Genomic DNA, 25,817 nt, shown 5'->3' on the forward strand with positions numbered 1-25,817 from the left:
TGTATAAACCGTTATGTTCCTGGTGTTTATTTAAAATATATATAAAACTTCACATTACAATACTAATGTTCTGTTAATAAATACTCAGATGAGAGTAATTTAATTATATCAAATTTGACTTGCGGGTTCAAGGTGGAAGGTTTGTTAGAAATGTTAACACTTTATGTATATATAGATATTATTCCCATCTTCTTCTTCTCTATTTCTCTTCTTCTCTATTCCCATTCCCGGAGTTATTTTGACCAGAAATGAATACAACTCATTATTTCATGTTTGAAAATCTTCCATTTTTATTTCTCAATAGTTACTGTCATACGAATCACGCTGCTACGTCGTACTGAATCTATCATTAAATATTTGATACGTAAATAGTTTTATTATACTAGTTGTGTCGCTCGGTTTAACTTGCACTTTTCATATGGAATTTTAGATGACAATTACAGCTCCACATCATCGTTACTTGCTTTGCTTTTTTATATACACATCGCAGTTAATCTAGTTACACTCTTGTATTAATAATAACTCGTATTGTTTTCTCCGGTTACGTTTGAAACCTTGCTTGCTGTATACAGTCATGATATATAATAGAAAAATAGAATAGACTTCCTATAAATTCTACCACAGATAATATTCTCTTCTCACATGTATTATTATAAAGAAACGTCGCTATATTTCTCTATAGCCAAGATGCAGTTTATTTATAAATTTATCGATATTTCAAAACCAATATAAACCTAATTTCCGCCCTGTTCAGTAACCCGGCGACCGTTAACCTCTTTGTTTTCCATGGAGTCACGAATCCATGTCATTTGCATAATGATATTCTAATTTATCGTTAAGGGTTGAAACGTAATTCCTTTTTTAATGATCTTACGAAGTTGTAAAGGAAAAATACTTATATATTACAAAATAAATTGGCTGAATGACTGAAAACTTTTGCTCGGCTTGGTTTAAAAACTATATATATTAGCACAAAATTATACCGCTCCGATAATGTTGTATACGATATCACCAAATATATTTCCATATTATAATAGACCGAAACGAATATTTATATAAAATAACAGTTTTGAAACAGTGTTTTATATAATTTCATCTTAACAAACGCTCGGGTATCCATATTATAAGCCGGCTAATTTAATAACACAGTAAATGTTCGGATGCAACTGAGCTCTGTAACCGTTTCTATTTGGTAGCGTATATCGCTTGATTGTGACCAATTAAATAGCTTCATGCGTCCCAATTGACTTCATTTATTACGTAACTGTTTTGTTAACCTTAGTTTAAATGCACAAAGTTATGATTTTGTTATAAAAATTATATTCGCGTGTGTTTCGTTAATGATTCTTATTTATTATATTCTATTCTTTTAGTTATTGGCATTTCTTTATAATGTTTTTTATTCTATGGCTTCATTCGCACTGGAATCGTGGAATATTTTGCCAATGTCAACTTTTTTATTTGTTGGACGAATTATATTCTTGAATACAGTATTAATTCTGATAATTTCGCCAATATCGTTGCTCATTTAAATTATTTTGACGCGTTTATAGTGTTGCCATATAATAAAACAAATAAATTATAGAAATACGTGTTAGTGTCACATAAATACATTTGTTATTTATCGACTTTAAAATGCCAAAACTTTAACGTCGTATTCTACATGGGATCAAAATTCCGCCACATGTTTGGGTCTGTATTGTATGTTATAACTTGTATTTCCTCATTTCAAAAACATCTGTTACGGGACTACACTTGTAAAACAAAAGCCAAGACATCCCCTTCCCTTTGAACACTAACAATCATACACGAGAAAAGAAACACTATTTATAACTGATTGCATACTGTTTTAAATGATCAATACTAAACGAAAAGAAAAAAAAAAACTGTCCCTGGTTTTTTTTTCGTATATTTTTTTTTTTTATAATTGGCACATCATGTCGTTAATTTAAAAAATAATTTCAATATTAACCTTTTGACAAAAATGTTCTAAAAATTGACAGTCAATAAACGTCACTGTATTATAGTTTTATAAAATATCATTTTTTTTATAGTGAATAAAACTGAGAGCGTGTTGCTTAAAGGATATTCAGCTTGTGTACTGTGTGAGTATTCGTTTAAATTTATTGATAGCCATTAAATAAGTAGAATGATGTTATAATGTATTAAAATTTTTTGTCTATACCTATCCATTTGGTAGTTCTATCTAAAGTAAACGATTACGGTACAAATATAATAGGTATAAATAGTTTTTTATATCCAACAAACTTGAGATCGGAAACAAATAGTGATATATAACTATTTATATAGAAATGGAGACGTAAGATATTTTTTTTTATGTTTTACATTTTAAATAAATCCAATCGCGATATTAGAAAGCATTAAAAGATTAGTCCGTAACATTAATAAGTTAAAAATAGTATTCACGGTCACAGCTTCGCGGCTTTAGTGACGCTATTGATTAGTTTAGGAGATTTGACAAAAGACAGAACTTAAATGAATTTCTTTAGAGAAACTAGTAGTAGTATCTTTTCACATTGAGGCACCTTATTTTCGATTTAATAGCTTTTATCTTATTGCTGTGTCTAATATAACTCGTTCGTGTAACGGGACTGCGAAAATTTAACTAATTTAATATTTTTCGCATTAGAGGTTTAATTTGTGATAAGAAATTTTGAATTCTTTATAGTGTTGCCATAGGAAAAGACATTTATATTATTTTAAGCATAGTGGTGAGAAGCTTTGATTAAAAATTAACTCCTCATAAACCTTGTGTGCTCTAATTTGTTCTGGAATAAATAATTTGATGACATATCAGTATTTACATTCTCAGTTAATTGTATATTGAGATGTTATAAAACAGGTATTAGGCTGTGTGATTTGTATAAAAATCTATCTAATTATGACATTGACATATTTTGTAGGACACAACACTAGCAGTCGATATGTTGGTAAAATAGCTTCTATATCAGCGTAGTTTCAAGGGCATTTTCATCACAATGGAAACGGAATCTCATAGGGATGTGGAGATCCTATGATCTCAGGCCTTCTCGATCATAACTAAACGAATTGTTAGATATTGGCCACCACCTCATTTAGGAAATAAAATTACATATATCATTATTATTATCATTATACAAAACGGAAGGCATTTTTAATGCAGTAATACCACAGAGTATACCCCGTGACGCATATATATTGTTTATGAGTGCAATTCATTCATTTATTCTAATTTTTTAGACTTGCGATTTTGTATTTCAATTTCTAAACGTCATTCGACTTTTAACAGAATTGTCGCTTAGTGTGTATAATATTCACTTTCATTTGAAGTATTAAACGTATTTTGGAATAATTATGACATTTTATTTGACATTAGAGTGATTGAAACTAAATCGAGATTTTGGGTTTGATGATTTCTGAACGGAATGAAAGTACAAAATCTCCGTGTGCAGTTAATTAGAGTTGTTTGTTGTTTTTTTTTAGTAACTAGTTCCTTAGATTAAACCTATATCCTAATATTTGTCAATTAATTATTAAATCTTGCATATTGATTGCGGAAAATACTATGATTAACCAACACCAGTGTAGTGAGAATGTAATGACTTTGTTTTTTATTATTCAGTACAAAATTATTAATCGATTTTCAGATAAATTCAATAATATACACAACGATGACAGAGATGGGATAATTCTAAAAATGTAATATCAAAATGTCCATCACTCATTCGTATTTCATGCATATATATAACATACATGTAAATAGTTATTTAATTCATTTGTATAACTTTCTAAATATCATAATTTTTTTGTTATTGAAGCATCTGTAGAGATAATATTTCTCGGTAAATCTATCGCGTTGTGTTCAAAGAAATGTCAGCTGTTATTCAAACCCGTAGTACGTTACTGGGAATAGATAAAGAGTTGCGCTGTCAGCAACATTGAAAGTAAGAACGTTTGAATTGAAACTTTATATTTGTTTTCACATGTAATACTATACGTCTGTTATTCAGTTTAAGATTTAATTAGTTATTTAATTTGGTTCCAACTCATTGTATTTAACAATAGATTTGTGTTTTTTTTTTATATCATTCATTGTTGTCTATGGATTTGTAAGTAATAAAAGTTCTATAAGCAAGTTGATTGATCTATTTTTAGGCTGTAGCGCCTCTTATGCTTTATATTATTGCTAAAGTTACATCAAATTTCTAACAGCTTTTCGTCATTGTAATTATTTCTTTCATTTCTACTTCTCAGTTTATTTATGTTCCTTATTGCTGAAAGCTCTTATAGATTTGTGTACTTTTGATGACTAATACTGTTTCTGTATGCACACCACAGGTGTCCAGGTCAAGTATGCACACCACAGGTTTGTAACAATATACTACGTACGGAGAGTTAAAAGGCTTTCATTCATAAATAATGACATGTAATCTTGATTGTTAGCGATTAAAAAAAACATTAAAGTGCTAACTCTTTTATAACCTAACCTATTTCTAAGATTGCGACTACAATAGCTTTCGTCCACTCCCGCTCCCGGAACGTTCGGTGTTTAGTACTAAACTACGGAACCGGTAGTAGGGTTAATGTTATCCGATTTCATAATATGTTTCAAAGTGTTGTGGCCACTCGACTTGATTTATAACTTTGTTAGAAGCCCTTGCACACGGAGTCATCTAAATTCTTGGAATATTATCAATTGTTTGTAACACAATAGTTATATATACGAAATGCTGGAACGTAATTTTTGTATAAATTTTCTTTTTATCAACATATTCTATATAATTGAACATTTTACAATGGAATGTCTACCGTTTCTTGCTCTGTATATATACATGTATATGTAGACATGTTTTTACATCAGTATATATTTTTTCGTTTGTTGTAATTTGCTAACGGACACGACTGGCGTGTTTTGTAGTGAATTTTTCTATTCCAAACCATAGTGTGCATATTAAAGGATTTAATGACGTGTAATATATTTTATAAAATTAAACGTAATGTTATTGAGCTGTTTTTAACAGTCGGAGGATTCTAGAATTTACTCATGCTAATGTATTTGAATATTTCAAAGAGATTATTGCACACGTCGCTGTTTTTCTTGAAAGCCGTCTCCGCTATTTAACATGTCGAAACTGTTTTCCACGACCGCTTTACCCAGTTCCTATTGTTTACAGTTTGTTTGTAATAATTTATTTATTTCGACCTAATATCCGACAAATCCTGAATGCAAGTATAAAGCGTTGTGTCTAAGTGGAGCGCTCCGGAACCGTCAAATTAATCATGGGAAGGGAATGCGATAACATCTTGAATGTATAACGCGCTCTAAAAACATAAAAACCCTTGTAATGTGGACTATATAATATACATTTTTATATTCTACTACTATTATAGATAAAAAAAAGATATTAATAAAACAAAATAGCTCATAAATCACAGTATTTCAATGGTTCTGTAGTCAAGCGACATAGACGATAGATGGCGCTTTCAGGTTATTAGCGAATATAATACTATTGGCTCTCCTTTGAACCTAATTATTAAATCTACTAATGAAACTTTGTTTTATGGATACAATTGATTAAATACTAAAAAAAATACGGAAAAAAATTTAATTGAAGAGACGAAAATCTAGCGCTTCTTCAATATTATTGTAAATACAGAAGAAAATTATAGATTTTTTTAAATAAAACGTATGTTCTTTAGCTATTTTATACCAGAGTGTCCTTCTTTCTCATCTTAAGTTACAGCATCTAATGGTACTGCGTTAAAGTACGTTTATATAATATTGTTTCAGGTAAACTTCTGCCTGGAGAAATCAGGGTAATTTGTGGAGGTGATTGAGGGTAATTCGCCACAGACTCATTACTAACGGTGCGGTCAGGTAATTTAGTGTAATTTTTTGTGCTAGAATTAGACCGTGCTCTCGAAAAGCCTTTTTTCTCTTATCACGTTTCTCATTTGAAGATAAAATCAGGTATTAATAATTTCTGAACGGATTTTTAGTGACATTTTGTTTTAAACAAGTTTAGTAATTAATCAGGTTCAGATAATATACATGGAAAAAAATATGAAAATGGCGATTTAGTATGAATTTATATACAGATACATTTTTTTATTACATTTCTCTGTAACTTAAATAAAATGATTTTAATAGGTAAAATATTTGAATTATTTCTGGTGTGTGAAATATTCAGACTCGTTATGGTGATATTTAAATTGTAACTATGTTTTTTTTTTGGACAACTACGCCGTTTCATTATTTTATTTTACATTTTCCCGATGTTTCAACCACTTTACAGCAATTGTGATCACGAGTGTAAGAGATGAATGCGTAAAAATTAAATTAAAAAATTGTTTAGTCAGATTCGAAAAAGATAATTTAATTTTAGATTCAGTATCTAGTAGGTATCTAGTAGGTTCGTTTCTTTTTGGTTCGGTAGAGAGGGGAGGTGGACGGTGGGGTAACTCGAATTAGATAGGGGCCCCTTAAACATACACCTGGGTCGCAAGTACCAAGCAGTGTTAAAGTTCCTCTCTCTGCCACACGACGGACCCTGCACCTTCACGGTGAATCCATGGAATGCTGAGAAGTTTTGTCTCATGACGTTAGATTAATTTCAAGTGATTCCCCTGATAGGTATTGTCTCCAACAGTCGGCTCCTGGTTTAATATATTTCAGTTTTCTATAAACTGTTTAGTTTATACGAAACTGTAGCTGTTCTGTGAGCCTTTTCGCGAATCGTACTTGACCACCCCTTGACCGCTGTGCACGCGAACCGCCGGGTCATTGTACTGTCGTTTGATATAAGGCTTACTACAGACGATTGATTTAACTTTAAAGTAATAAAGTAAGTAAAGTAAGCAATAAAACAACAGTATAGTAATCGAGTAAATATTATTTTAAACAAGCACATAATCAATAACTAAATCAAATAAAATATTGTAGTTTCCAAAAAAAATGCTAATTTGTTTCAATTAAATTGTTCATTAGTACGTGAACTCATTATATTCCTGTTTGTATATTTTTTTTGTACATAATTACTAATGTTTAAGTATTGTTTACATTTTTTAATAATAAACAAATGTTGTCAAGAGCTTCATAACATTACGTAAGTCAAACTAGGTTAGCGCACGCAACATTCCAACCGATTGAGTGATATCAAAATTATAAAGAAAATAATCTCAGGTCGATAAAAAAATTATTCGAAGATATTCATTTTATATTAAATTGACGGCAAAAGTATATTTTAATTTAATTTTCTTATTATTCGGTCCTTTTACCAAAAACCACTTTTAGAATATTGATCAAATTTTGCAGCATAACTTGGGCATCGGAATAAAACATAAGTGTTGTGCTTTTAAATAAAAAGTTCAAATGAATGGAATCTTTATTTTTAATAACTCAGTAGATTACATGAAATTGTGGATCCCTCGAAAACACTTGAATATGAATGAGTAGGAGCTTTCCTTTGTAATGCAGTTTAACTTAGTTGTAAAACATTACAAGTTTTTTATTAATTCTATATATAAAAATTTATTGATTGTTCAAATTTCTATAAATCAAAGTAATGTATTCACTGATAGTACTACCAAACTATCTCCACTCCATGTATCCCTACCACTAGGGACGAAACCTATCAGCATTCCACGGATTCACCGTGCGGGCGCCGGGTCCATCGTTGCAGGGAGAGGAGCTTCAACAGTGCCTGAGACTGGCAACCCAGGTGTAAGTTTAAGTGGCCCTATTTGACGCGTTAAACGCTCACCTCCATGGTCCACCGTCCAAACTCCTCTCTTTCCCAGCAGTTTTCGCTCTCGTACAAAAATCTTTGCTTATTATAATTTAAGGGCAATCGACATGTTTATGTCATTGGAAGACTAAGTCAGTATATAGTGTAAACTGTAGATTTGTGATAAGGATAGTCTTCCCGTAGTTCAGCTGCACGCGGACAGCTTGAACGTATCGTATTTAGCAAACACGGTGCTTACTCAAATTTAAATCGTCGCAGAGAGATCTTAGATTCAACTCGCGTTATAGGAGTTATCAAGAAACACGTATATATATAATATAGTGTATGTTTGTTTGTTTGTTTTGCTATACGGAGATATTACTGTGACTCCACCAAGCTCCTCTCACGTAACGGAACAGTTCCTCGATCTTGAACCGCTTTCCTTGAAGTTCGTATAAACTTGTAATTTCAGAGATTACAGATATTCATGTATATGAATATCTGTGAAATTACAAGTTTCTAATTAATTAAAATTTCTACACTTTAAAGTAGGTATGTAGAGATTAAATTCCTAACCCCTTTTTTTTTCAAGTCGGTTACAAAGAAGTGATTTGGCGGAAATTATATATGTTAATTATAAAAATTTATTCCATAAAATCTATATACTCTCATATAAAGAAAGACTGTATTATAAAGTTTTATAAACTAATGAAGACATTATTTTTTACCTGTAAAATAAGTAAATTTATATATGTAATTAAATGTAATAGAAAAATTAATGTACTGTAAGGCTCGCTGTACAGAGCTACGTCAGTGTAGCTGACGGAGCCTCCGTAGCAGCTCGTCGCTACGCCGTAGCACTGCTACGAAATACGAGTTTTCAAAAGATCTTTCACGTACAGACCTAGTGTTTGAAAGAAAAAAAATATAAAAATATGCAAGGAGTAAGTCATTTTTTATTTATATAATAACTTTGTCATATTTTATTGCTTTTTTCATTACTTATATCTGTATTTCAATTATTTATTTTTTAAACTTATCCTGGCAGCATTAATTTCAATAACCAGTTCAAATATAATTCTATGCGGTTTCTCTAAAGTGAATGTATGATTAATTTTTTCTGATCTGAAGTGAAACGATTTTATCGTCTTCCTCCGTGACCTGCGACCTGTAAAATGTAGATTTACACGCGAATAATATGAGGCTATCATAGTTTTAAATAAATTTATATCCAAGTCTTAAATAGAATTAAATCTATGGTAATGATATTATTATAAAAAATAAAAGAAAATGTAAAAACAAAAATTTAATTCTTTTTAATCCTAAAAACTATTTTGTATGTTTGATAAAACTCCAAGGAGGCCGGTCAAGTATAACATAATATGATACTTTGTCAAAATATTTTTGTTGTTTTTCACTCGTAATAGTCGTCATTCGTGCGAGCGGAGTAACCTGCTACAGCTAGTGTATAAATAAAATAGCTCTGCAAGGAATAAAACAAACATGTCTCTTAAGAACATGAAAATAAGATTGTTTTTTGAATGTGAATTATTGTGAGTCATCATAAAAGCAGAGGGAATGATACCCGATGCTAAATACGAACGGTTAATATTTTTATTGATTGCACTGAGTTTTTGTTACTTAAACCGTGAGGTACACGCGACCGTGTGTAACTAACTGACTCGTAATATGACGATGAAAGATTATTCTTAGAAATATGGTTTCGTTAGTGTTTAAGAAATAAAACCGACGTACTAAGTAACTTTAGATAATTTATAAATCCTCATTTTCTGTTTTTGTTTAAATATTTTAAATTACTATTAGCTGTTACGTAACTTTAATTTCAAAGGTTTTAATTTTCCTTTTTAATTTTAATTTCTCTTTTTAGATCGTAAAAATATTATTAATATGTTTATTGCTTAGTAAATTTTACGTTTTGCGAGAAAATATATATAGTAAGTTATGTTGGCAGTATGATTTTATGCAAGCACATCTTTAGCCTTTAGAACTATTATCACGTCGATTGATACTTTGGACCAGCGTAATTTAAATACTATTGTATATTTTGGTAGCAGCTGTTTAAAAATGTAATATTTCTTAATATTCTGCGGATGATTTTTAAACATATCACTTTGTTATTGGAGCTTTACCCGTTTCAGAACTTTTATTCTGAGCTAGATGACAGGACGCACGCCATGTTTGATTATTTATGATAGTTATTAATATAATATCTTTCTCGTTTTCTCCACACAGTACTCAAGATTATAATTCGTACAAGAAATAAAAACGTTGATATTGGCAAAATATTCGACGATTTTAGTGTAAATGAAGCCATAGCTAAAATTAAATAAGAATAATAATAAAATATCTGATTGATGTATCATAATTAACGTAACTTGTCGCAATACAATTTTTTTTATGATATTCAATCGCAAAAAGTAAAGGATCGATACTCATTCTGCCTTCAGTTTCAGTAATAGATTATACAAATTTTTTAATGCGTTTATAATTTGAAAGTATAAAATAAATCCATTTAAAGTATAAGCAAAGTAAATTTTGTTATAATGAAGGATGATTTGTATAGATTATAACGATAAAGTCATTAAGTTTTTGACATTGGCCTGGCCTATTACCAGCACGACAGTTGTTTTATACGATTTAGTTCTCTATGACATGTGTCATATTTGTATCAAACGTTTGTCATTTTTTTATATTTACTCTTCTATTTAAAGATATTAATATTTTCGATAGTATGAGACCACGACAGCAATTTTACTTTTCTTTGTGGATTTTTAAAATATATATGACTCCTGATTAATAATACGGAATTAGTTTTTCCCGTATGAGTTTCAGAGTTCATTATTTAAGACCCATTAATAATTTAACCAATTTTATTTTATAATCTTAAATAATAAATACATATACGAGGAAAGTCGACGAACAATACTGTTTGTTTTGTACGTTACGTGTTGTTAATTGTTTATTCGGTCTGTCAACATTGTTCTTTTTAATATTAAATGTTCCACTATTCGTCATTGATATTGAATTCAACATTGAACTTACAAGGTTGTTTTTATTTGAACGCACCCTTACTGTGATGCTTATGTAATATCTCAACCTAGTACTTTGTATTTCATACAAGTATTAAAAGCGTATGATGGCTTGATATACACATATATGTAGTGATTTGTATTTCGATATAGATTAGTCGGATAATTTTGTATGTACTTATATAATAATTATGTTTTTAATTTTAACTATGCGTATAAAACGTGTATGTATTAATATTTATTAATATAAAACTAGTAACGTTGTTTATGTAGTGAGACGGTGTAAACATGTAGTAAGCAAAGTTGTCTGTATGATAATAAATTTATAATTATTGGAAAACTAGTACTAAAATTAATATACACAGAAAAAATCTGTTTCTAGTACATTATTGTAATGAGTTATTATTTTATTTATGTGGCAGAATACGTTGTACATAAGCTTGTAGAGCTAATGGTTAAAATATTATTTATGACACATTTTTCATTTAAAAGAGACGCCATTTTGTATATATTTTATGATCATCAAAGATGATTTTCTAACCTTTTTTTTTTATTCAATATTGGAAATTATTTAATTAAAATATATTAATTAATACATTTTATATTATTATAATTTCGGTACTAGTAAAACTAGTTCATCGTTTCAATTATTCATAATGATCCGCACAGTTAATTCTGTTTCAGGGAAATTTAAATTTACATCATAATATATGTACTAAATTGTGTTTTGTCGTGGGAATGGAAATGTGTGGCTTTAATATTGCATAGCCAGATGTGGCATAGATTTTTATTTTATATATATAATGACCTAATATAAGATATAAGCACAAATGTGAAGAGAATAGTTACACGTTTTACGGTATAAACTTGTAATTATTTATTGATTGTAACGTAACATAGGATTGTGATTGCCTCTATATGTTGATTGACGGAGTTGGAAATTCAATAATGATTTAAAATTTATTAATTTAAAGCAAAAGATACATTAATAAGACGAAATAACAGCGGAGAGTCGTATTATAAATAAATGTAATGTATATTAATTTATATTTTGATATATTCATAACTTTATCATCCTCATTGTTTATTTTAGAAACATAAAGTATACGTATTGATGAAGTCGTGTTTCAAAATGCTATCTACTGATGGAAAGTCTTATGTTAAAAGAAAATTGCTATTTTATGTGACGTACGATTTTTAATTAATTGCATGGCATTACCATGACTTGGTGAGATATAATACAGGAGAGAGTACAAAGAGACTAGTATATGATATATGATATATATATGTATATATTTAGGTCCGATTTAAAGAAGTAATAAGGTGAAGGAATTATTTGTAAGGACGGCTTTTTATTGTATAAATTTAAGAATGTCTTATACAATAAATAGATATTCGCAGTTGGTGATCATCATTCCATACAAAGATGTTTAGCCTCGAGAGCTATGGAGATGAATCGTCGCAGTCTCTCGCCTTCCACTCCTAGGAGCAGAGCCATGGATAAATATGAACAGTTGGCTGTTGTGAGTTATTTTTATTATAACATTATACTTTTTATGTAGACAAGATATTCATTCATGCTAACAGAAGTTTTGTCTGTGAATATTCGCTATTTTAGTTGTTAATTTTTATAAATACAGAAACTATGTAAGACACGATTTTAAATAAACTATTGCAAATATAACAGACGCCATTTTGTTGACCAGTGACATTTAAATTATTTTCTAGCTAGTACTAGAACAAATATCTGTAGAAGCGAAAAAGTGGTTTAAATAACAAAAATACATTGAAAAGTTGGGATAAAAATCTCATCTCACAACACGTGCTGGTGAATTTAACTTTCGTATATATACATTTATAGACGCGTAGCTCGTGGACTCGTAACTATTAAACCGCGTATTAGTCGTTCTTACTTACGGTATAATATTTATGACATTGATCAAAACAATATGCTTTATATATACGTACATAAATTATAGGCAAATAGGCTTCAATAATTGAGTATCCTACCATTACATGATATTAAAATTTTGAGCTCTCAGGATATAGACAACAAAGAACTACGCAAGCTTGTTTATTTTGTTTCGATTACAAATTTAGATGTTGCACTTTAGGTACTTCGTTACGCACTGACCCTTTCTTCAGCGCATCGCAAATATTGTTTTTTTTGCTAGAGGTTTTTTAGCAGGCGTTTTTGGTCAATTATTATCGGCCCCAACAATATTTACAGCTTAAATGTGTTTGTATTAAACCTGAACTTCCTGCTATCTTGGACCGCTTACTGCCTGGATTGTTTTTGTTTTTGTTTAGAATGTTTTTTTTTATAATCTATTAGGGACGTGTTAAATTTTCCAGTCCAATATATCTTCACTGGTTCTGGTGTTGGCATCAACTTTTTAAGCGGAAATAAAGGATTTGATTACTCCCACATCATGAGGGATATGTGGGGTTAAGTGGGTATCTGAACGTTTCGTCTCAGTTCTGTAAAACTTACAAATGTGGCATTTTATGTCATATATATATTATACTTTTAATGTCATGGTCATTCGACGCGACTAAGCTGGTGTGGGAGAAGGTTGGAAGGCAGCTGTCTCTTTCTCTGAGTCAGTCAAGCTCATGAGAATGTCACCAAATGAGTTCTAGCTCGTTAAAGGTTGTTGAAAATCCGCTGGAATTCTTGCTAATTCCTAAAATGTCATTAGATAAAGCGGAAGGCGACTCATCTGGTCAAATTACTTCTGAATCTGCCTCACCTATCAATATAGAGAACGTCAGGGAGTAGATTTCGGTCACATCTTCAGAGTTTCCAGAATCTTCTTGAAGTGATGACGGATGGCATAGTAGAATTTCAGAAGTAATTTCGCCACTATCCGGTGATCCCCCAGAAACCGTCTGCTCTCCCCAGCCGATAATACAATTCATTTTTCTATGTACAATATAAGACTGAAGATTAAATTACCAGCGTCTATTTAGATTTACTTATATGTAGGTACTTTAGTGTAAAAATTTTTCTCAATAAATCAACAATAACTCAATCTATGCAAACGCTTTTAAACGAGGTGCACGTCTGTCTGGTGTCTCTTGTCCCAAGAGGCTTGACGCTCATTTTTAAAGGAAAAATTGTGCATTGTAAAAACAAAACACTTTCACAAACGTGAACAGTTTGCCTTACACATTTATGTTACATAGCGAATTGATGGCGTTTATTTAATTGTACTGTTCTTAATAGATATAAGTTGGTAATGTTTACTTTCAAGCCAACCGCATCGCGAACAATGATCGCTGACAGGTGACTCGGATGTTTATGTTATGTTGCAGAGCTATTATTCTAGGAATGCGTAACGCCATTAATATTATCCTAAGAAGTATTTACTTAATCTAACCGGAGATTAAATGAATTTTTCCATCCATTGCATATTATATATAAATTAATGTACGCGTTCTTTACACCTATTTAAAATTACTATTATGTTTCATTTATAACTGTATTTCAAACTTTAGTTTCGAAAAATAAAAGCTAATGCAAACGTCAAAGGAATATTTTAAAGTACTTTTCTTTCATATGTTTTGGTTTGTTTACGTTTTCTGGACTGTTCTTACTTGTTAAAGGTGGGGGAGGGCTCGTACGGCGTGGTCTTGAAATGTCGTCGTCGGGACACGGGCCAGTTGGTCGCTATCAAAAAGTTCCTGGAGACCGAAGACGACGCTGCCGTCAGGAAGATGGCTCTCAGAGAAATTAGGATGTTGAAGGTTAAACATATACCAATAAAGTTCAGTAGGAGATATATTTTTTTAAGGAATTGCTTGATTTCTTGTTTCGTTACCTTTGTTCAGTTCAACAGTCTTAACTAATGAGGAACTTGGCTATTCTATGTACAATTATATCACATAATACATATTTAAAAAAATTAAAACGTAATATCATTATCAAAGCTGACATTTCACAGGAAGTATCCATATTTTTGTGACATTACCAATTATGACAAGACGTAATGATAAAGAATAATGTTGGGTGTTGAACTTCCTCGTTGCCGTAGAAACTTCACCACGATCACTTGGTGAACATGATCGAGGTGTTCCGTCGGAAGCGACGCTTCTACCTCGTGTTCGAATACCTGGACCACACGCTGCTCGACGAGCTGGAGGCGGCCCCCAGCGGCCTGGGGGAGGACACCGCCAAGAGACACTTGTACCAGCTGCTGAAAGGAGTCGACTACTGTCACCAGAACTCTGTCAGTTTATAGTAACAGTATAATTCATTTTTAATTAATAGTCTGTATGATCTTGAAATGATTCCTGTATCGTTAGTCATTAATGGATTTTGATAGAAAAATAATATATATATATATATATAACGGAGGATCAGAAGATAGCTCGTTATCAGACATAGTGAACGATGGAACAAGATTTAGTTGGTAACGCAGCGAGTTCATCCACTCCAAAAATGTCGGTGACATTCCCTTTTTTTCTCTGTCAGTTGTCCAACGTCAAAACCGACACCGGGGTGACCTCACTCAAGCTAACTGCTTGACGTTGCCAGCTAATTCGTAATAATTTGTAAAATAAAATGGAAATAAAATCATAATTAATTCTGACGCTCCGACACGGCCATCGTGACATCTCACACGTCCTCGTGTGATGTACCTGAAAATAGAAAAGGTTCTGCAGTAGATAAAAATTTCCACTCGGCCAACCTGGCACAAATAAAGAACTCGGAATAGTCTTAATTATTTTATGGCAAACAGAAAACAACTAATCCTCTTTTATAAAGCAAAATTATTACAACAACAAAAGTACAACCATAAATTAGCAATCAAATTTAACTTAAGTAAACTATGATTCAGAATACTAATAATCAAATAATTAACATCATTTTCGATTATAATATACGCGGGTACTCAATTCGGCGTCCGAACAAGCCATGGACAACCTCATATAAAGTTATTATACCTGGATAACTGAACGGAGTCCGAACAAGCCATGGACATCCTTACAGCATCCGACAACATCAGGATAAACAGGTCGGCGTCCGAACAAGCCATGGACAACCTTACATAAAGTTATTATACCAGGATAACTGAACGGCGTCCGAACAAGCCATGGACAACCTTACAGCATCCGACAACATCAGGATAATCAGGTCGGCGTCCGAACAAGCCATGGACAACCTCACATAAAGTTTTTATACCTGGATAACTGAACGGAGTCCGAACAAGCCATGGACATCCTTACAGCATCCGACAACATCAGGATAATCAGGTCGGCGTCCGAACAAGCCATGGACAACCTTACATAAAGTTATTATACCAGGATAACTGAACGGAGTCCGAACAAGCCATGGACATCCTTACAGCATCCGACAACATCAGGATAATCAGGTCGGCGTCCGAACAAGCCATGGACAACCTCACATAAAGTTATTATACCTGGATAACTGAACGGAGTCCGAACAAGCCATGGACATCCTTACAGCATCCGACAACATCAGGATAATCAGGTCGGCGTCCGAACAAGCCATGGACAACCTCACATAAAGTTATTATACCTGGATAACTGAACGGAGTCCGAACAAGCCATGGACATCCTTACAGCATCCGACAACATCAGGATAATCAGGTCGGCGTCCGAACAAGCCATGGACAACCTTACATAAAGTGATTATACCTGGATAACTGAACGGCGTCCGAACAAGCCATGGACAACCTTACAGAATCCGACAACATCAGGATTATCAGGTCGGCGTCCGAACAAGTCATGGACAACCTCCTTTTAGCATCCGACAACACATGGATAACCGTGCTGGTGTCCGAACATGCCCTGGACAACCATCCCGGCATCCGACATTTAACATATCGCTAATTTTACAGTTTTAACAAGAACTAGTAGATAGCACAGCAAAGTCATCGTCAGAGTCATAGTCGTCATAGTCTGGTCCAGGCATCCTACGGAGTCTATCATCAAACCGTATCTTATCATACTGGGCATTTCTAGTTATGTTGTCTATTGTCTGATCTCGTAAAACAATCAGATCGACTTCGGGCTCTACATCACTAGCTAACAAAATGTCTACTGACCTAACAACCTTGACATTAAGCAATTCCAGAGGACTTAACCCCGTGACTCTGTGTTGTGAACAGTTTAGTGCTAGTTGTACATCTGGCAAAGCTTCCTGCCACGACCGTTTACTAGTCTCGGCGGCAGTAAGCATCCCCTTAAGAGTGCTCATTGTACGTTCGACCTGCCCGTTTGCCCGAGAACTACCAGCGGCAATAAGGTGTAGTTTAATGTTAGCAGAATCGCAGTACTCTTTAAAATCTTTGCTGGCAAAGCATCTGCCCTGGTCTGCAACGATTCGTGTAGGCGCACCAAACAAAGAGATTCTAGCTTTAACTGCTTTTATACTACTAGTCGCATCGATGTGTAAGGTATGATGGAGCAAAACAAACTTAGTGAAAGCATCGATAACTACAAAAACCTACTCCTTACTATCACTTTTTTCGCTAAGCTTCCCAGTGGCATCTATGTGTAAAGTATGCCAAGGGATCGCTATCTTTGGGACGGAGTGAAGCTTGGCCTGTGTTTTGCCAGATTGCTACTTTGAAATTCTGTATGTGATGCAATTGTCACAAAACTTTCTCACGTACTTGGTCATCTAATAGAACCAGTAAAGTTCGTACACTTTCTCTAAGGTCTTCTCCCATCCCAAATGCACCAATCCCTCATGCACACCATTAATGACTGACCACCTCATAGGTAAGAAACGGGACTTACCCCGACGCTGTATTTTGCGATACAAGACACCCGATCTGAACTCGTGAGTCTTTGCAATATCGTCAGGCAACTTCTTAGCTTTAAGGTTATTCACCAACTTACTAATTTCTTCGCCACGCTGTTGTTCTGCTAACAGCTAATTACTAGTGAACTCAGTAATAGTAATTTGTTTTGACTGTACCTGTGAATGGTGTGTGTGAGCTTCTTTGACTGGAAGAGGGTTTCGTGAAAAGAAGTCCGCATGTGCCATACGCTTACCATCAATGTGAATTACATCAAAGTCAAAGTCCTGGAGAAATGCCCACCATCTGTGTACTCGAGGCGTCAAACCTAGCCTTTTGCGAGTGGACTGTAGGGAGTTGCAGTCGATTACTACGATAAACTTGAGACCATGTAGATAGTGGCGAAAATGCTTAACCGCGTTTACAAACGCTAGAGTCTCCAACTCGTAAGAATGGTATTTCGACTCTGCGGCTGTAATACGCTTACTAAAATAAGCAACTGCATGCAGCTTACCTGCTTTTTGCATAAGCACCGAAACGTATCCAACCGCACTTGCATCAGTATGCAACTCGATCTGTAGATCTGGATCGTAGATCATAAAAACCGGCTCCCGTGGTAGCTTGGAAATAATTTATTGTCTTACCACCTCATGCTCAGACTTCCAATCTAGTTTACTATTAGAGCTCGAAGTCAACGCGTATAACGGTGCCATTGTCTGTGAGAATCCCGCAACAAGCTGCCTAAAATAGGAGACCAAGGATACTGGTGAAAGGTGAAAAACTAGGACGAATAATATTTGGTTAACTTTTTCCGTAACAATTTTTCGCTCCTGAGAACTTAAACGATAAGGGCGACGACTTACTGTTTTGTGGGGGTCAATGAGCCTGATGGTCATAGGGTCGGTGTTGGCGTGAGTCATAGGTACCCCGGTAATAAACGACTTTTCGAAAAACTTCAAGATGTCTATTAATTCTGCTCTATGTTCTAAAGGTACATCGGTATCAATAAAATTAAAGTTGTTAATTCTCGCTAACACTACACGATTCGATAATACAAGTTTTCTCTACACGCAAACAGTTACGAGTCATGTGGACAGTTAGGCCTTGATATAATATTTCAAGTCCGACCATTATGTCATATTGAAGGCAATAGTCGGGTAAAAATGGAATAGGATTTTTAAAGTAATGTCGTCAATCTTAATAATAGTCAAAATCTGTAACATCGATCTAACAGATGTTTGCCCTATGCCAGTCATATTAACAATACTATTCAATCTTCTACCACTAAATTTGCTAGACACAGATTCTTTAATTAAAGAGCATTCGGCTCCCGAATCAAAATAAAATGGAAAACGCCCACCGTTATGGTACATATATCCAGTAGGCGCATCTATATTGCACGGGTCCACCCGCTTCTCTATAGTTGAAGCTAAGCTGCTACCGTTGCCTTGCTCCTTCGCTTCGGGCAGCTGAATGAGTAGTGGCCTTGCCCTTGACAGGAGTAACAAGTAACGGAGAGGTGTTCTGCAGCAGGCTTCTTATAGTTGTTGAAGCGACTTTGGTTATTGTCTCCATTTGGCTTCGAATTCCTCCTCGAGAAGGACTGAGTAGACTTATGGCCCAGTTTCCCACAGTGAAAGCACTTGATGCTTGCATGGCTTGTAGCTGGGCGAATCCTCTTAAAATCTGGCACGTCACTGTTAGGTGGAGCTTTTCTCTTTAAAACGACTCCGCTGTAAGCTCTTGTTGCAGTCATTTTGTATTGTTTATATCGGTGGTACAGGGCAATCGTTGAATACGAGGCGCGAACTGCGAAATATGTGCCAGAACTGTGGCTACCGCGATCTGTTCTATCGTCAAGTTTTTCCACCTTGATATAATAAAGGTCATCAAAGAAGCACCATATGCAGCAAGACATTCATTTTCTTTGTTTTGCTTCCAGCCATATTAATAAGGTAAGATGCCACAGTCTCAGGACTTGCGTACCTTGCATTGAAAAGCTTCTTGAAATTTTCTCAGTCATCCCTGGAAATGACACAGTCGACAGTCATGTGGATGCGTCTCCTTTCATTGCACGACTCAACGCAATCATTAACGGGGCGCCATGTTGGCATCCGTCAGTAATGCACGTGTCCGCTGTTGCAATCCCAGCACGTGCGTCCACATTGTGTCGGTCCGGATCAAAATCAGGAAAACGAAGTTCGTTCGGAGATCGCGAATGCTTCACGGCCTGATGTATTTGCAGCACGTGGGGCGTTCCGGTTACATCCCACTTCTGATAACGGAGGATCAGAAGATAGCTCGTTATCAGACATAGTGAACGATGGAACAAGATTTAGTTGGTAACGCAGCGAGTTCATCCACTCCAAAAATGTCGGTGACATTCCCTATTTTTCTCTGTCAGTTGTCCAACGTCAAAACCGACACCGGGGTGACCTCACTCAAGCTAACTGCTTGACGTTGCCAGCTAATTCGTAATAATTTGTAAAATAAAATGGAAATAAAATCATAATTAATTCTGACGCTCCGACATATATATATATGAATTGTGAAGCTCCTCCTCTTTTTGAAATCGGTGCTTAAGATACCAATAATTTATCCTGAAGTTCCGTGTATATCCCGTTGGGTCACGGCAGATCTCTTGTATCACAGATGTCGCTACCGGTTACTTTCCGTATCTATAGTTTTAACACACTGTTTATTTCTGTGTGCACCCAACTTTGATAACGGAGTCGCGCGAAACAACTAGCAAATTGTAGAATTAATTGTCCTGGAGCAATAACTAGCGCGTTTTCTATCAGATAATTCATCGTGACGTGAAACCGGAGAACGTGCTGGTGTCCAACAACGGGATAGTGAAGCTGTGCGACCTGGGGTTCGCGAGAGCCCTGGCGGCGCCCGGCGAGCCTTACACGGAGTACGTGGCCACCAGGTGGTACAGGGCTCCCGAGTTACTGGTCGCTGAGCACAGGTGAACCGCTTCTGTTGATTAGTTTAAAAACATCAATGGCCTTATATTTACTTGATCCTTTTAGTGTACGTTTTTATTGCAAATATAATTAAGTTATTGACTTTTACACGAATTTAAGCTTAGGTACGTCACACGTTAGCGCGGAGGGAGGTTGTCACCGAGGTGTGACATCGTGTGACAAGGGGCACGGGAGGTTGGTAGTTTTGTGACGTCACATATTAAAATTAAAAATACTAGGCAGCTTAGTTTGGATGTGAATTAAAGATTTAAAAAAAATGCTAATGTTTTAAATACTGTATACATAAATTTAAAAAATGTGTGACGTCACATCAGGAGGGGGCATTAAAAAATGTGACGTCCTGTGACATGGACGGGGTGGAGGGGGTTCAAGTCCTAAAATTCGTGTGACGTACTTTATGAATTGCTTCTCATGCCCAATACGGAAATATATTTTGTATAAAATTATAAATCGTTTATTTTAAGTAATGTTGTTTTGGTTCAGATACGGCGCTGAGGTTGATATTTGGGCGATCGGCTGTCTGTTCGCGGAGATGCTGACCGGCGAGCCGCTGTTCCCCGGGGACTCCGACATCGACCAGCTCTCGCTCATCATCAAGATCGTCGGTCAGTTGTCGGTCACCATCTTTACATATACAGATAGTGAAACATGGAGTACGGATATGTGTGTGTGCGTGTGTGTGTGCGTGTGTGTGTGTGTGTGTGTGTGTGTGTATGTGTGCGTGTGCGTGTGCGTGTTTTAGAAATATAATAATTACGAAATTCTTTTGTCGGAACTTTTTTTACTTGTTAGTTCTTACCAACTAATAGCTGAATAGTTTTTGATGCTGATCGTCATTCAAGATTAACTTATTTATATGTTCGTTAGAACAACATTGTGATAGAATCAGATCATTTGGGTGTTTAGGAGCTTGACTAACGAGAAACTGATAAATAAATGTGTATTAATGTATTGCTGTTATAAAAAAAAATGTGAATACTTAGTGTCATATAAAAAAATGTGTGTCGAGAGTTATATATACTGAAATAAAAAAAATACTCTTAAGTAGCACCAACCAGAAGACTACATATATATATATATATATATATATATATATATATGTGTATATTCTTCATAACAGATTCTGTGTAAAGGTTTAGAAGGTTTAAAACAAAAATGTCTTATATTCAATCAAGACTTCAACTTACAACATATGTTATGACTCTCCAGGTAAGTTGGCTCCTCGTCACCAGCAGGTGGTGTCTCGCCTGTCGTCTGCTCTCCCGGCGGCGGCCCGCGGCCCCTCAGGCCTGCCGGGGGCCGCCCGGGCCCGGGACCTCCTCGCCGCCTGCCTCAGGACCGAGCCCCGGGCCAGGCCGTCCGCCGCCGCACTACTCAGACACAAGTAAGTAATATATATATATATATAAATTTTCTGATAGTGCTGACGTAAAAAGACAAAATTAAAGTGTAAAGCTATACGTATTAGAGTTTATGTTTGTAAAATTATTTTAAATTGTGGTTTCAAAATTATTAAGTGTAACGTCTTCTCATTCTTTTCTTCTCCTCTTCGTCGGATTCCTTCGATAACGTAAAAATCTCTGCAGCGTTACCTTTAACGCGTCCTTAGAATTTTAGTTGTTATGTAAGTTTGATGCAAATCTTAATTGTTTTAGATATATTTTTTTTGGATTGAATCGGGCGGTGGATCTGTTCGGGCTCTGATGTGTGTTGAGTGTCAGATTATGATAATCTGTTTTTAGTAGAAAAAAACTCGGAGCGATTAAATAAACGCCCTTATTATTGCTAAACAGTCGCTGGACTTGTCTCACTATAGCTAGCTTTTTATTGCCAATGAAGTAAACAGTGAATTATGCTCTACAAAGTTCCGTAACATTCGATTAGTCTTGTGGCTATATAAATATTGTTATATCGTACAAATTATATCCTCCAGATACTTCGTGGCCGACGGGTTCGCGGAGAGTTTCAATAACGAGCTGCGGAAGAAAATGGGAAAAGAAACTGAGGTGGGACAAAAAATAATGACAGAAACCTAACAGGAATAATTAAATTGTTATCATATTCAAATTAATTATATTCAATACGCGCTGACAACACACACACACAGACACACACACACACACACAGACACCGACATATATAAATAAGATTCTGAATATACTTATAGACACCTCGGCCGCAGCAGGGAACGACGCGAGTCGCCGGCAAGCCGAGGCAGCAGTGGACTTTGAACATAATATCAGTGAGTCACCAGAATACGAACGAACGAACGAACGACAACTCGATTCGTTCGATGCTTATTGTCACCGTTCAGCCGACGTCACGTACAATGGAATGAACGTAATTGTTACAAAATAAAATATTCATTCGTTCGTTTCGTTCATTTATATTTTTCTTGCAGGACACGAACAGGTCCCGCACGAACAGCACGGCCGAGGAGTCGCTCATAGACTATAATTACACACCAAGTAAATATAATAATCGAGTAATGTAAAAAAAAAATCGATTCTTTAAATTAAAGCTGTTGTTTACACAGAATATATTATATTATGTGAAAAGACACGACTATTTTATTTTTTTTATATTCGTAGATGGTAACAATTGCTGGATAATCGATATTCTGACATCGGAACATTTTCAGATACTGAAACTCAGAATGAGACCGAGAAGAAAAATTCACAATCATCAGCGCAGGAAACGGAAGAGGTAATATACAAGTAGTAAGAAAATATACGTGTAAAGAATTTATACAGAGAATGTATTATGTAATAGTATCACCAATAAGTATAGCTCATACTCAACAGGTACCGCTCTCATGGTGCACCAGCACTTCCGGCACAGCTGTGCACAACAGCACGGTGACTGGTACGGGGACAACGGGACAGGGGGTGACGGGGCAAGGGGGAACGGGGCAAGGGGTAACGAGACCGACCCTGCCCCGCTCACTAGCTAGGGCCATAGATGAGACATTCCAAACATTCCCCGTACCAGTCAACACATACCCCAGGACGCCCTACATAAAGAAGTAAGTGTATGAATATGAGCAGACATTGACGACAGGCGGGGGAGTTCACTAGTCTGGTAGCAGCCCTAGGAGTTAGCACAAGTGCGCGTGATGAAACTCAACACTAACAGTTTGAAGTTTTCACGAATAAACCTACGTAGAAATATCAATGATAACTGCATGCGGTGGTTCGTTCGACGATCTCTACAGAGTACTGTGAATAGAGCAGCCCTCGGTCCTACCTCCAGACTAGCCTCATTATTATTTTTACACTCGTCTACTTTTCTTTGGTTCTGTTAAATATATTGTCATAAAACCGTGAAAATTTACTCGTGGACCTCGTGAGACAAACGATTATTGAAAATTTTCTTGGTGACAATGAAACGTAGAATTTAAGTCTAAACCCATAAGATGTACAAAAAGGTTTGTCTTTAAAATAAGATCTACAAAGAATTTTAGTATTTAGGTTTCGTTCTATATCACTATGGAGTATCTTAGAAGACACGTCTGCTGCGTAGAAGATGGAATTCTCTTGTAGGTCCAAGGTTCCAAGTTAAATATACTGATAAAGATATTATTATCACCTTAAAATCATCCCCACTTAAAAGCGTGAGCCCCAAGGCTCGTGAGAACGTGGTTTGTAAAATAGGAACTTAATATTATTTGGTTTAGAGATCAGGATAAATGTTACATTTAATACGTTTCGTGGCTGTTAGATGGCGTTGTTCATAAATTTCTCTGTTGTATTATATATTTATCACCCGTACAAGTAGAGAAGTCAAACGCAGCTGTAGTGGATTTGCATAATAATGATTTTAAAATTTTAATGATAACGGACATATAAAAATAAACTTTTTAAAATGGTTTTCAAAATATGTAGTTTTACAAGAGACACATATATATATATATCTCTTTTATATATATATGTATATGTGTGTATTGAGTGATTGCACTTATTTAGTTTACTATTCCACTCCAGAGTGAACAGTAAACTGGTGATGGATGAAGAACTGCTGCGAGGGAAGAAAGTCGCCAAGAAGATGGCGCCGGAGTTCTCATTGCCTTATGTACCAGGAGGTAAAAAGATATGACACTCGTAGGACTACGGCGTCAAATGTAACGGACTTGTTATTTAATGGAATTTACAAGTTTATTTTTAATATAAATCGTACAGAATGCGTAAAAAAAACGTAACTTTCACTTCACAGCCAGCAACAGTCCGGTGAAGAAGGCGAAAAAACCACAGACCCACAAGACTCACGACCATTGTGATAGTAACAATGTGAGAACAAAAAAATTATTCTCAAATTTTTTTGTATCATCTGTGAAACATGTTAATACCGCCGATGTCACACAAATGATGTCATTAAAAGATCTGTTTCTTATAAATTAACTAAATATGTAGAACATTATATTTTAATTGTTTATTTCGTTGTTATTTACATGTTTGTATAAGACACTATATGTACAAACAAATCATTAATATACACTTCATATGTCATTGTGACATTTCCATTGTTTGATAGATGACATTTCCGTTCCACAGATGACACCTCAAACAAGGACGCCGACGAATCTGCCGTATATGTGACTATATGGACGCGGCTTGTGGAAAGCCAACCGCTGAAATTTTTGTTAACTTGTCGTATTTATTATAAAAATATTTATAAATATATGTGTCATCCGCCACACGGAGGTCCGGCGTGGAATATTTTACCTTTAATGACTTTAAATGTGATAAGGAAAAATTTGAAGCATTTGTTAAAATTTAAAAAGTTCGTATTAAAAATCGAGAAGTAATCCATGAATCTTATTTTAAAAGCAATGAGATTGTAAGCCGACGAAAAGTAGTGAGATGTCGTAACCTTAACGCATAACGTGTGCTGAGTAAAAAGGTTTATTACATTTTCTTATAGAATCATTATATAAATATTTTGTACAAAAAAATATTAAAACTTAGCAGATAATAGCGCTATTGCTGGTTGCGAATACTAATTTGTACTGATTTTTTTTTCTATATAGTAAATGATAAAGTTGTACAATCTAACTACAGACAATTCTAGACAATAGTTGAATAGATAATAAATTGCTATATTAAACGTAGTCTGGCTTGATGTGTATAAATTACATTAGTGATACAAAAACGAATTTAGATGGATTTACGCCCGAACAAGTTTTGTATGGAAAGTGGTTTGTATATAAAATATTATTCCGACGTAATAAACATTTTATGAAAACGAATTTTTTCATTCAAATACATAAATCAGGGTAAC

At 34.7% G+C, this 25,817-nt stretch overlaps 1 protein-coding gene across 7 annotated transcripts; it reads left to right on the forward strand.

Moving 5' to 3' along the window:
• The first annotated feature begins 26 nt into the window (after positions 1-26).
• LOC116771457 (cyclin-dependent kinase-like 1) lies at positions 27-25,781 on the forward strand. Of its 7 annotated transcripts, XM_061523055.1 has the most exons (17): positions 1,429-1,692; positions 2,055-2,105; positions 5,792-5,878; positions 12,179-12,300; positions 14,387-14,527; positions 14,815-15,009; positions 20,352-20,521; positions 21,024-21,145; positions 21,750-21,924; positions 22,474-22,546; positions 22,708-22,782; positions 22,942-23,008; positions 23,182-23,246; positions 23,345-23,565; positions 24,524-24,621; positions 24,753-24,826; positions 25,091-25,781. In XM_061523055.1, exons 4-17 carry the CDS (start codon positions 12,223-12,225, stop codon positions 25,133-25,135), a joined length of 1,599 nt encoding a protein of 532 aa, XP_061379039.1. In that variant the 5' UTR covers positions 1,429-1,692; positions 2,055-2,105; positions 5,792-5,878; positions 12,179-12,222; the 3' UTR covers positions 25,136-25,781. The 7 variants fall into 7 exon arrangements, 6 of the variants coding, with proteins under 6 accessions (XP_061379041.1, XP_061379043.1, XP_061379039.1 ...); XM_061523057.1 differs by lacking the exons at positions 1,429-1,692; positions 2,055-2,105 and adding an exon at positions 27-139; XM_061523059.1 differs by lacking the exon at positions 2,055-2,105 and having other exon boundaries at positions 1,427-1,692; positions 12,169-12,300.
• Positions 25,782-25,817: the final 36 nt, after the last annotated feature.

Source organism: Danaus plexippus, chromosome 17 (genome assembly GCF_018135715.1).
Source record: "Danaus plexippus chromosome 17, MEX_DaPlex, whole genome shotgun sequence".
Taxonomy (NCBI): domain Eukaryota; kingdom Metazoa; phylum Arthropoda; class Insecta; order Lepidoptera; family Nymphalidae; genus Danaus; species Danaus plexippus.